Source organism: Cervus canadensis, chromosome 12 (assembly GCF_019320065.1).
Source record: "Cervus canadensis isolate Bull #8, Minnesota chromosome 12, ASM1932006v1, whole genome shotgun sequence".
Classification (NCBI taxonomy): Eukaryota; Metazoa; Chordata; class Mammalia; order Artiodactyla; family Cervidae; genus Cervus; species Cervus canadensis.
The window spans coordinates 13,838,631-13,852,136 of record NC_057397.1 but is presented as its reverse complement, the minus strand read 5'-3'; the positions used below and the strand labels follow the sequence as shown (position 1 = coordinate 13,852,136).

Below are 13,506 nucleotides of genomic sequence, written 5' to 3'. Positions count from 1 at the left end.
ATCCTCAAACTAAAATACAAAAGCCAGTACACTATTGTAACAGACATTAGTCTCACCTATAGCATGGTCGGGCTTCCCAGGTGGTACTAGCGATAAAGAACCTGCTCGCCAATGCAGGAGACATAAGAGACACAGGTTTGATCCCTGGGGTGGGAAGATCCCCTGGAGTAGGAAATGGCAACCCACTCCCGTACTCTTTCCTGGAGAATCCCATGGACAGAGGAGCCTGGGGTCACAAAGAGTCAGACATAGCATGGCCAAGCAGCACAAAGGTTTACCGGGGCAAATGGCAACCAGAATTAATGAGTCAGAAGGCAAACTGTAGAGTCCAGTGGGCCAGGACTCACTTCCTGGCTCCACCACTTGCTGGTTTCATGAACATAAGGAGACTACCTGGCTTCTCCTAAACTTTATTCCGTCAAGGTTTGTGCATGGGTTAGAAAAGAATTTCCAGACATGAGGCAGAGTGAGAGGAGAATAAAGTTTATTACAGTGGGAGACACTGTCTAGTAGCCAGCTTTTATAGCCTAATGATAGAGAAATCCTACTGGAATGGTGGCATTAGGTGATTGGTTAAGATGCTATAGGGTGGGAAATTGGGTGGGTATTTTATGCAATATAAAATACATTCCCTTGTGGCTCAGCTGGTAAAGAATCCACCTGCAATGCGGGAGACCTGGGTTCGATCCCTGGGTTGGGATGATCCCCTGGAGAAGGGAAAGGCTACCCACTCCAGTATTCTGGCCTGGAGAATTCCATGGATTTTATAGTCTGTGGGGTTGCAAAGAGTCAGACACGACAGTGACTTTCGCTTTCACTTTGTGTAATATAGTCAGGGAACTGGCCAGTTTAGATCCACAGGCTCTTGGCAACAGTTGCTATGGGGCTTGGTCAGTTCCAGAGATTCTTGTCCTGTAACCTTGGTACAAGGCTCCACCCCTGTGACCTTGGTACAGGGCTCCAAAGGTTCTTTTCCCTGTTAAGTGAGGTTAGTGATAGAACCCACATTGTGGGGTTATTGTGAGGACTGGATGGTCAAAAATAGCCTTTGTTGTTGCTGCTGCTGTTAAATTTCACGTGCAATTTACTGCGGACATTTCTTAATCATTCAGTTTTTATTATGTCTGCAGATTGGGATCGTAACATACACACTGTTCTGCAACTTGCTTTTAGACTTAGTATTTTTTCAAGCTAGTACTTACAGACAGACCTCATCTTTTTAACATAACATTTCAGAGACTCCTCATAACAGGCATTGTGCATTCTAAATGCATTTGTGCTTTGCATGTCACAACAGCAGCTACAGCTATTCAAAGAGTGTGATATGTGTACAAATGAGCCACACTATATCTCTGGAAATTAAGGAAGAACAACCAAATGAGAAAAGCAAGGGCTGTTTACAACAAGGGAGAGACAAGATGGTCACTTGCATTTTGCAGAAACCGAAAGGCAGGCAGGGGAGTGGAAGAGCTTTCTGGTGGGAGGAATTGGAGGGCTTCAGGTGTGCCCTGATTGGAGACCGTTGGCTTGCGGCAGCTCCAGGCTAACTGAAAGCAGGCTATCCTATTTGTTAGGGGTACATATGTAGCTTTCTCTGGTTGGTCCTGAGCTGGAAGCAGGGACAAAAAATTACAGAAGCTGTCATTTATTAATCAAGTCCTGGGCATTTGGGGCTGATTTTTTACAGAATTAGTGTTTAGCTTCCTGAATTGTCACTGGAAAGAACAAACCGGCTGCCTGCAAAAGTTTGACTATTAACAGGCTGACTACCTGAGTCATTTATTGTAGATAAAGGGTTGGGTTCCTGGGCAGGTTGCAGGTCAAAGTTCTACTTTTTTATGTGCTCTGACCATTGTTTATATATTGTCTCTCAATACATGAGGCTTGGTGGTTCATATGGATGTATGGACCCCTTGCAGTAAATTCATGGGCCACAAAAGGAATCTATAGTTCTAAAATGTCAAAAAACTATTTTTGGCATGTATCCTGGGACTTAGTTTCCTTTTTGTGGGTAGCAATCTTGTCTGCAAGTTTGCGCCCCCACAAAGACCAGATGTTTCCCAGGCTTGGAGCAGAGTACTCAGTCGGCATGCCCTTCTCTCCTGGGTGAGAGTTCAACGAGGTGGTTTTAGTGCTCCAGGGAGATGGTTTGTTGTGCCATGGGAGGAGGTTCTGAATTAGAAGCCCTGGGTTCTGGTGTAACTCCTGCCTCTTCTTAGCCCCGGGCCTTTGGGATGTCAACAGCTCCAAGCCCGCATCCACTTCTGGAGTCCAGCTTACTTCTTTCACAGCCATCTTCCTGGCAACACCATTTGGGAAAATGTTTTGAAAACTGTGCAGAGTTATGCAAATGTAAGTGAATATTATCAAGATGATAGAAATGTTATTGCCTGAAATCATCTTTCCAGCATTTTAAGGAATCCATTAATAAGATTCTTTCAAGAATTTTTTTTTCCCCTGCTGGCATTGTTCTCAGTCAGGCTACAGCGTGGAGTCTTACCTGATCAGCTATTAGGTCTTTTAAGCGATACACAATTTTCAAGTGAGTTATTCAATTAATCATTTCTGTCATATCTACCATGTCCCATTGGATTGTCTGCTTCTGGAAAGCATGGCAACTGGAGAAGGGGGTCCTAACTCCCTGCTCATCCTCCAAACAGATCAAATGGCCTCCGGGGGAAAGCCCTATTAATGGCCAAATGAATTAGTTGCAAGTTGGAAAAAAAGGAGAGAGCCAAATGGTTACCAACACAATTTACCTTCCTTTACACAATGAGGGGGTCCAGTAATTCAGCTAGCTAAATGGGATTGCTACAGATTGAATGGAAATACAGGGTGGGGATGGGGGTAGATTGCTATTTAAGGGCCCCTGGGGGGAATTACTTGATAAAGGATCTTTCCATTTTCAGGAATGAGTCCCCTGATAGAACTGCTTTCTGTAAAGTTGAATTTTTATAATCTAGCTTTCAAATGATTATTATATATTATAAGGTATATTAAAGGATAAACAGAAATTATATTATAGAATATATAAATATGTACATAAAATATGGTATATTCTATGTAACATATTGAATATAATTTTATAATAATAACAGCTATCGAGACAGTGGCCAAAGAGTACATGAACTGTGTGTCTATTTAAGTTTCTCCTCTGAGAGACAAGGTTTAAGGAAAGGTAGTGCCTTGATTATAAGTCCCTAAGAGATTCGTTTCAGTAAGGGGAAAAGATTCCAACTCAGGGTAAAGGAAATATTTCAAATAGCTATGATTGCCATTTTACAGTATTAACCTCCCTATCAGGAAAAAAATTTAAATTATGGAGAACAACTTAGTGGAAATGTGTTTTCATTTGATGATTGGGTTGGAATTTGTTCTAGAAAATACAGATATAGGAGATGTGAGATGGGCAGGCCTCTACTACTTCAATCTGTTTAGGTTAAAATAGCTTTAGGGTAAAATGCATCAAAGCAATGGAGGGGGGAAGTGCCCCAGTTTTAGGGAAGATGAGGTGATGGGTAGCCTTTGTCCTGCTTCGTCCAGTGATGGGTGGACTCCAGCTGTTTGCATTTATATGTACAACAAGGTGGGGGGCATGGGAAGGCTTAAGACTAAGAAGTCACTTTCTTCTTTCACTGAGTCACTGCCCAGAGCAAACAGCACCCATCCTTTCCCTAATCTCTTTTTCCAGCTGTCTCCCAAACAGAAAGACACATATCCACAGAGACAGACATTTATACCTATATCTAAAGCAGACACAGAATCCAGAGAGAGCCTAAGTTCAGTCTGCCGTTCACACGGCAGACACCTTTAACCTCACCTGGAAGGGACCAGTAGTAGTAGTAAGTGTTAGTCACTCAGTCATATCCGACTCTTCATGATCCCATGGACTGTAGCTCACCAGGCTCCTCTGTCCATGGAATTCTCCAGACAATACTGGAGTAGCTAGCCATTTCCTACTTCAGGGGATCTTCCCGACCCAGTGATCAAACCTGGGTCTCCTGCATTGCAGGCAGATTCTTTACCGTCTGAGCCAACAAGTCTCTCCTTTTCAAATGGGAACATTGAGACCCAGAGAGGATTTGTGACTCCCTCGGAATCACAAAGTCCTCTCTTCTGCCTCTGTCTCCTGATGGGCATCACTGGGGAGATTACTACGGAGCATCATTCCTGCCTTGGGGACAGGGAGCCGGGGGTGTTGGGCTCATTAGTTGGGTAATGCTTGCAACCACCTTTGAAGCTGCAGGATAGGATCAGCGGTAAGTATCATTACCTCTGCAAATGAAATGTTTCCCTATATACAACCTGTTTTCACTTGTTGCCCACAGCCACTGGCCACTTGCAGCTGCAAAGATTGCTACCGAGTTCCAGCTCACAAGCATCCATTTGCTCACAGGCTTCAGAAAATAGGAGGGTTGGGTCTGGTTCTTATTATTAAAAGCAAACAAACCCATTATTAAAAGTAAACAGGCAGAACTGCTTTGCAACAATTGAATAAATGTTTCCCAGCTCAGAGGCTGAAATTCACCTCTGTTACCCCAAACAAAGCCTCCCTTATTGGACTCTGAAAGGGGGATGCCAGCAGTGTCTTGTTAAGGAGACTGCCCCCTCTTCCCAGTGTCTGTTACAGGTTAGGCTCAAGAACCACGTTATCTCCAATCCTTAAGACTTAGTAGTTGGCGTTATATTTTGTGTTTTGCCAGTGATGGGAAGGACTGGTTAAGGAATTTGTTCGTGGACACAGCTGAAATACAAAGCCATGAGGATTTGAACTTGAATCTCTATGACTCCAAAACCCATACCCATTCCATCCTAGCATGTCACCACATTAAAGACAGGTCCCCTGTGTTGATTTCAAACAAAAGTTGCAGGCATAGGAGAAGGAAACTGGTGTCTGCCCTGGCAAAACCTCCTGAAATTGCAGGTATGCTTGTGGGGTTGCCAGGAAGAGGGAGCCCTGGACCACCTATGTCACTTAAATGTGTGAAGCGGGTGGAACAGAGACTGTTGATGCAAGTTCCTAGGGCTCAGCCTCTTACTTCCAGGTCTGCCTAACTCTTGGGCCACTTTATGTATTCTGCTGTCCAAACACATCAGAATGAGATTTATAGATCCAGGATCTTGGCCTTGCCAGTGAATCTAGAATTAACTGACTTAGTGATAGATTCCCATTAACCAAACTTATAAGAGACAGATGTACAGATAGAATATGAATTGGCTATAGTAGAATTCTGTTTACCTGGGAGTCTTAGTGCTAGAAGCACTTTAGCAATGGGATTATTCTAAAATAAGTTTTAAAATCTTTAAAATTATGCTACTAGAAACCTCAGAAAACAATTTACTATGAGTGAAATGCAGGGTAATAGGTTTACTATTCCATCAATGACTAGTTGGGGATGACACAGCAGGAAACTATCTTGATGTGGACGGGTGATGTCACCATTATAAATAGACAATGACTCCATCAGAGCTAATTCATGTTGTGAAAAAACGTTATGAATTATAAGGAGTATAAATCTACTTACTGGGAAACAGACAATTCTTCAAAAGATTACAGATAGATTTTCCATATGACTCAGCAATTCCACCATAGGGGGGATGCCCAGGAGAACTGAAAATACATGTCCACAAAAAACCCGTTCACAGTTATTCACAGTATCTTTATTCATAATGGCCAATAGGTGGAAACAATGCCAATATCTATCAACTGATAAATGAATAAACAAAATGTGGTATATCCATATAATGAAATATTATTCTCCCACCAAAAGGAATGTGGTACTGACATGTGCTGTGACATGGATGAACCTTGAAAACATTATATGCCACGTGACAGAAGCCAGACATAAAAAGCCACATATTTTATGATTCCATTTATATGAAATGTGTAGAATAGGCAAATCTATGTTCAAACTGGTTTTAGAAAAGGCAGAGGAACCAGAGATCAAATTGCCAACATCCGCTGGATCATCGAAAAAGCAAGAGAGTTCCAGAAAAACATCTATTTCTGCTTTATTGACTATGCCAAAACCTTTGACTATGTGGATCACAACAAACTGTGGAAAATTCTGAAAGAGATGGGAATACCAGACCACCTGACCTGCCTCTTGAGAAACCTGTATACAGGTCAGGAAGCAACAGTTAGAACTGGACATGGTAAAACAGACTGGTTTCAAATAGGAAAAGGAGTATGTCAAGGCTGTATATTGTCACCCTGCTTATTTAACTTATATGCAGAGTACATCATGAGAAACGCTGGGCTGGAGGAAGCAGAAGCTGGAATCAAGATTGCCGGGAGAAATATCAATAACCTCAGATATGCAGATGACAGCACTCTTATAGCAGAAAGTGAAGAGGAACTAAAACTCCTCTTGATGAAAGTGAAAGATGAGAGTGAAAAAGTTGGCTTAAAGCTCAACATTCAGAAAACTAAGATTATGGTCCCATCACTTCATGGGAAATAGATGGGGAAACAGTGTAAGACTTTATTTTTTTGGACTCCAAAATCACTGCAGATGGTGACTGCAGCCATGAAATTAAAAGACACTTACTCCTTTAAAGGAAAGTTATGACCAACCTAAATAGCATCTTAAAAAGCAGAGACATTACTTTGCCAACAAAGGTCTGTCTAGTCAAGGCTATGGTTTTTCCAGTGGTCATGTATGGATGTGAGAGTTGGACTGTGAAGAAAGCTGAGCACCGAAGAATTGATGCTTCTGAACTGTGGTGTTGGAGAAGACTCTTGAGAGTCCCTTGGACGGCAAGGAGATCCAACCAGTCCATCCTAAAGGAGGTCAGTCCTGGGTGTTCATTGGAAGGACTGATGCTGAAGCTGAAACTCCAATACTTTGGCCACCTCATGCGAAGAGTTGACTCATTGGAAAAGACCCTGATGCTGGGAGGGATTGGGGGGAGAAGGGGACGACAGAGGATGAGATGGCTGGATGGCATCACCAGCTCGATGGACATGAGTTTGAGTAAACTCCTGGAGTTGGGGATGGACAGGGAAGCCTGTCCATCCTGTCCAGCCTGTGCTGTGATTCATGGGGTCGCAAAGAGTCGGACACGACTGAGCAACTGAACTGAACTGAACTGATAGAGACAAAAAAGTAGATGAGTGGTCCCCGAGGCTGGGCTTGGGGAAGTTGGGGAGAAATGTGGAGTGATGCTAATGGGCAGAGAGTGACTTTGAGAAAGGATGAAAATGTCCTAAAATTGTTGTAGCGAAGGTTGCCCTACTCTGTAAATACACTAAAAATCAGGAAATTTTATACTTGCAAAGGGCACATCTAATGGTATGGGAATAAGAAAGCTATTTTATTTCATTTTTGGCTGCAGTGGGTCTTTGCTGCTGTATGCATGCTTTCTCTAGTTGCAGTGAGCAGGGGCTACTCTCTACTTAAGTGTGTGGGCTTCTCATTGTGGTGGCTTCTCTTGTTGCAGAGCACAGGCTCTAAACATGTGGGCTTCAGAAGTGGCAGCTCACAGGCTCTGGAGTGTGGACTCTGTAGTGTGGCACATGAGTTCAGTTGCTCTGTGGCATGTGGAATCTTCCTGGACCAGGGATTGAGCGCTTATATTGTGTCCCTTAGGTTGGTAGGCAGACTCTTCTCCACTGTGCCACCAGGGAAGTCCAATAATAAAACTATTCTCAAAGAAATGTACTGCTAAGCAGGAAATGCTAAACCTGTATTCCTTCACTAGCTCTCCATTTTTGGCTACTCTGCCTGGTTCCCCCAGGAAGCTGATGCTATGGATTGTATCAACAAGCTCCCTTATGCAAGCCATCAAATAATTTACTGTCTAAACTGAAACACTGCTGAGAAAGAAGACTCAGACAGTTAGTTTAGTTGTTCAGTTGTGTCCGACTCTTTGCGACCCCATGGACTGCACCATGCCAGGCTCCCTGTCCATCACCAACTCCGGGAGCGTGCTCAAACTCATGTTCATCGAGTCAGTGATGCCATCCAACCATCTCATCCTCTGTCGTCCCCTTCTCCCCCCAATCCCTCCCAGCATCAGGGTCTTTTCCAATGAGTCAGTTCTTCACGTCAGGTGGCCAAAGTATTGGAGTTTCAGCTTCAGCATCAGTCCTTCCAATGAATATTCAGGACCAGTTTCCTTTAGGATAGACTGGTTGGATCTCCTTGCCATCCAAGGGACTCTCAAGAATCTTCTCCAACACCACAGTTCAAAAGCATCAATTATTCAGTGCTCAGCTTTCTTTATAGTCCAACTCATATCCATACGTGACTACTGGAAAAACCATAGTTGTGACTAGATGGACCTTTATGGCAAAGTAACGTCTCTGCTTTTTAATAGGCTATCTAGGTTGATTATAGCTTTTCTTCCAAGGAGCAAGCATCTTTTAATTTCATGGCTGCAGTCACCATCTGCAGTGATTTTGGAGCCCAAGAAAATAAAGTCTGTCACTGTTTCCCCATCTATTTGCCATGAAGTGATTGGACCAGATGCCATGACCTTAGTTTTCTGAATGTTGGGTTTTAAGCCAGCTTTTTCACTCTCTTCTTTCACTTTCATCAAGAGGCTCTTTAGTTCTTCTTCACTTTCTGCCATAAGGGTGGTGTCATCTGCATATCTGAGGTTATTGATATTTCTCCCAGCAATCTTGATTCCAGCTTGTGCTTCATCCAGCCCTGCCTTTCACATGATGTACTCTGCATATAAGTTAAATAAGCAGGGTGACAATATGCAGCCTTGACGTACTCCTTTTCCTATTTGGAATCAGTCTGTTGTTCCAAGTTCAGTTCTAACTGTTGCTTCCTGACCTGCATATAGGTTTCTCAAGAGGCAGGTCAGGTGGTCTGGTATTCCCATCTCTTTCAGAATTTTCCACAGTTTGTTGTGATCCACATAGTCAAAGGCTTTGGCGTAGCCCATAAAGCAGAAATAGATGTTTTTCTGGAACTCTCTTGCTTTCTCAGTGATCCAACTGATGTTGGCAATTTGATCTCTGGTTCCTCTGCCTTTTCTAAATCCAGCTTGAATATCTGGAAGTTCGTGGTTCATGTACTGTTGAAGCCTATCTTGGAGAATTTTGAGCATTACTTTGTTAGCGTGTGAGATGAATGCAATTGTGCAGTAGTTTGAGCATTCTTTGGCATTACCTTGTTTTTCCAGTCCTGTGGCCACTGCTGAGTTTTTCAGATTTGCTGGCATATTAAGTGCAGCACTTTCACAGCATCATCTTTTAGGATTTGAAATAGCTCAACTGGAATTCCCTCACCTCCACTAGCTTTGTTCATAGTGATGCCTCCTAGGGCCCACTTGACTTCGCATTCCAGAATGGCTGGCTCTAGGTGAGTGATCACATTATCATTGTTATCTGGGTCATGAAGATCTTTTTTATATAGTTCTTTTGTGTATTCTTGCCACCTCTTCTTTATATCCTCTGCTTTTGCTAGGTCCATACCATTTCTGTCCTTTATTGAACCCATCTTTGCATGAAATGTTCCCTTGGTATCTCTAATTTTCTTGAAGAGATTGCTAGTCTTTCCCATTCTATTGTTTTCCTCTATTTCTTTGCATTGATCACTGAGGAAGACTTTCTTATCTCTCCTTGCTATTTTTTGGAACTCTGCATTCAAATGGATATATCTTTCCTTTTCTCCTTTGCCTTTAGCTACTCTTTTTCTCTCAGCTATTTGTGATGCCTTCTCAGACAACCATTTTGCCTTTTTGCATTTCTTTTTCTTGGGGATGGTCTTGATCCCTGCCTCCTGAACAATGTCATGAACCTCTGTCCATAGTTCTTCAGGCACTCTGTCTATCAGATCTAATCCCTTGAATCTATTTGTCACTTCCACTGTATAATCATAAGGGATTTGATTTAGGTCATACCTGAATGGTCTAGTGGTTTTCCCTACTTTCTCCAATTTAAGTCTGAATTTGACAATAAGGAGTTCATGATCTGAGCCACAGTCAGCTCCTGGTCTTGTTTTTGCTGAATGTATAGAGTTTCTCCATCTTTGGCTGCAAAGAATATAATCAGTCTGATTTCGGTATTGACCATCTGGTGATGTCCATGTGTAGCGTCTTCTCTTGTGTTATTGGAAGAGGGCGTTTTCGATGACCAGAAGAATGGAGGTGAACAAACTCTCCTGGGCAAACCAGGGGTCCTGGTTCTGTTGGGGTTTGGTCCCTGCAGGGCAGGTTGGCTGCCTCACTCTGCTGAAGCCGACAGCTCCTACCAGGTGACCCTCTCTGCGTGGCTGCCTCTCTGGGCTCCAGGCTCCAGCTCTCCTTGCCCTTCAGTCCCAGGAGTGGCCATGGCATCCTGCCTCGGCCCCCGGAACCGCACAGTCCCACTGGTTTCCTCCAGCCCTGCCCGTGTCTCTTTCTTAAACTTCCTCCATTTTCAGTTGCACTGGGCCATCTGTTTCCTGCCAGTACCCTGCTGATACAAAACTCCAGATAAACAGCCTGAAAGAGAAATTTGACAAGGAAAAGTGTGGTCAGCACAGTGATATCACTATCTCTTCCAAAGGGCCGTTGCACCAGCCCTCCTTCAGTTTCTGCAGATGGTGGTTAATACTGATAGTAAGTTCTGATAATAAGTGATTTTACTACACTCTCTAGCAGCAAGGATGTTCAGTAAAAACAGTTTTATTTTTTATTATTATTGTAAGTTTTTTTTCTCAAAACACTTTGAAGGAAATGAATATACAGCAGAAATTACAATTTTTCACTATAAGAATATATACATTCATTGAGTTTATCTTGTTCAGAATGTGATGTGCTACCTAAATCTGAGGATTTATGTATTTCATCAACTCTGGAAAATTCTCAGCCAATGTCTCTTGAAATATCTGTTTTCCCCTCCCCTCCTTTTCTAACATTAAGCTTTATTCTCCTTATGTCCTTGTCTCCTAACCTCTTTTTTTCTATTTTCTACTTTCTTATTTCTGCATGCTTTCTTCTGATCTTTCTGATCAAAAATTCTCTTTTCGGTTCTGTGTCTATTCGGCTTCCTAACCTGTCCATACAAAGTTCAAATACACATGGTAGTTTCAATGATTTTAGTTTTATTACTAGTCAGTCAACGTAATTCTTTCACAGTGCTTTTCCTCTTTTCATAGCGTGTTGTGCTTTTGTTTCCTCCTTTATTTTAACCATGTTAGATATACTTATCTCTCAGACTGTTGGATTATCTTTAACTCTCCTGGGTTAAATCTTGATATTAGTTATGTCCACTGACTCTTCTTATTAACATTTTCTTTCTTTGTGTCTGGTTTTAGTTGCAGCACATGGGATCTTTGCTGAGTCATATGGGCTCTTTCCTTGTGGCACATACACTCTAGTTGTGGTACGTAGGCTCAGTAGATCCAGCACTTGTGCTTAGTCACTCTGAAGCATTTGGAATCTTAGTTCCTCGACTCAGGGACTGAACCCATGTCCTCTGCATTGCAAGGCAGATTCTTAACCACTGGACCACCAGGGAAGTCCCTGTCTACTGACTCTTGATCTATTCCTTTATGTAATGTATAATTTTGAATTCTGAACTCATTCCGGGGCCTTTATCTGTGGGAATCCTATGAGGACTTGATTGAAAGTGGGTCCCCTCCAAACCATTTCTCTGTTGCTTCTGTTGGCTTACTCAGGATTATTTCAGGCCAGTAACAAGTTTTTCACATTAATTCTTATGTTGGGCATTTTGGATCTATTCAAGGTAAAAGAAATTCAAACTCCAAACGCAGCTGTGATGCAGGCCTCAGGTTGCACATTCTCAGTGAGAGCCTAAACCAAAGCTATCACACTTTGCATCGGCTACCTGTCCTGCTAGGCACATTGCTTCCTGATCCACCTGTCCCTGAAGCTGTGCCATTGTGGGGGGTGGTTGCAGGAGGGAGGGGGCTTCCTGACTCTGCAGAGGGCTCTCAGTTATGCATCCTTCATACATGGAGGATGTATGGGTCCAGGGCCTCTTTTTCTGATCCCCCTTTGTGGGTGAACATCTGGGCCCCTGGATTACTGAAACCAAGGGCTCCTCCCAGGGAAATAGAGGCATCAGCTCCACATATTCTCTGCTGGTTGTCAGCTTCCTCTTTGCTTCCAGCCTCTGAGGACTTCCTTTCTTTCATGCCAGCTCTGCCATGTATTTGAAAGGATTCTGGTTACATTGTACCTTGAGTGTCTTCATGGCTATAGCTGGAGGGCTTTCAGGTTATAGAATCTGCCTCTCTACAAAAACTGGAAGTCCCCTTTTCAGACTGTTTATATTACAAAATGTTGGGTTTTGTATAATGTGTACTATTTTCCATTTCTAGGTCAACTCAGATGCCTCTGATTGATTAGAAATAACTAGATGGTTTTTCAGTTGCTTCGCATGGTATGTTAAAGGTAGGGTGTTCTCAAATAATATGCTTTTCATCTTCTTTTATTGCTACTCTAACCAGAACTCATGTATTACATACAAAATGTTCCTTTGTCTCATCCGAGTTGTGTGGAACAGAAAAAGCTAAGCTTCAGAAGAAGAAGAAGTCAGCAGGCCTGGGACACTCTTGTTCTAAAAATGCAATGGCGATATCAACTCCCCTGGGAGCCCCGTTCTCAACATCAAGGCTACTCAGAAGCCAGGTTAGTAGTCAGCAGGCATTTGGGAGAATATAAATAAGGAGAAGGATGTCAGAGGTCCCTATATGCCAGTTGTTGTACTGTACCATTGTATTTTTCAGGGTACTGTACCATCAGATTTAAAGCATTTTCTGTATTTTTTATGTTTGTTTGCTTTTTTTTTTGTAATGACTAGTCTTTACTGGAAAGAAGAAATTCCATATCACATTCTGAGTGCGTTACTGTAATTGCTCAGTGGGCCAGCTGGTGTGGCACCAGCTTGTCATGGGTTCCACAGCTGGGGCAACACTGGGCCTCGCCTTTGTGCAGCCAGAACCAGATGACAGTACTGTTGTCTTCTTCACAGATGCAGCCCACTATCCGCTTGTTGGTTATGGAAGGGACTAAATTAGGGTCTTCCTTGGTACCTGAGGTTGCCTTTGGGGCAAGTATATTGTATGGGTCCTGTCCCTTGCATGCAGCCAGCATGACCTCCCTCTCCAGCCCAGTCGCCTGCTCTTCATCAGTAGGAACACCACCTCCAGACGCCATAGAGCGCACCACGGAGACTCCATTTGGACCCCGGGCCCTCAGGGCCTGGGAGGCCAAAGCTCCAGCTCGGGGGAGTAACCTTGACGCCATCACGCCCGCTACAAACACCAGCACACCGTTTGTTTGCTTTTTATGTACGTATTATTTTTGTGAAAAATATTACTAACCTATTGCAGTAGGGTACTATGGAGCCGATTGTGTTACTTGGGTAACCAGGCTAACTTCGCTGGACTTATGAACAAGTTAGACTTAAGAACGTACTGACTTATGGACACGACTGGGTAGGGGGGAAGGAAGGAGAGGGTGGGATGTACAGAGAGAATAACTCCATACGTTATTATATGTAAAATAGATAGCCAATGGGAATTTGCGGCATGACTC

General features: G+C 43.1%; 1 protein-coding gene across 1 annotated transcript; it reads right to left on the bottom strand.

The window, feature by feature from the left end:
* Positions 1 to 12,748: 12,748 nt before the first annotated feature.
* LOC122451077 (cytochrome c oxidase subunit 5B, mitochondrial-like) lies at positions 12,749 to 13,242 on the bottom strand. The gene has a single exon (XM_043483604.1). It carries the CDS (start codon positions 13,213 to 13,215, stop codon positions 12,826 to 12,828), a length of 390 nt encoding a protein of 129 aa, XP_043339539.1. The 5' UTR covers positions 13,216 to 13,242; the 3' UTR covers positions 12,749 to 12,825.
* Between the last annotated feature and the right edge of the window lie 264 nt (positions 13,243 to 13,506).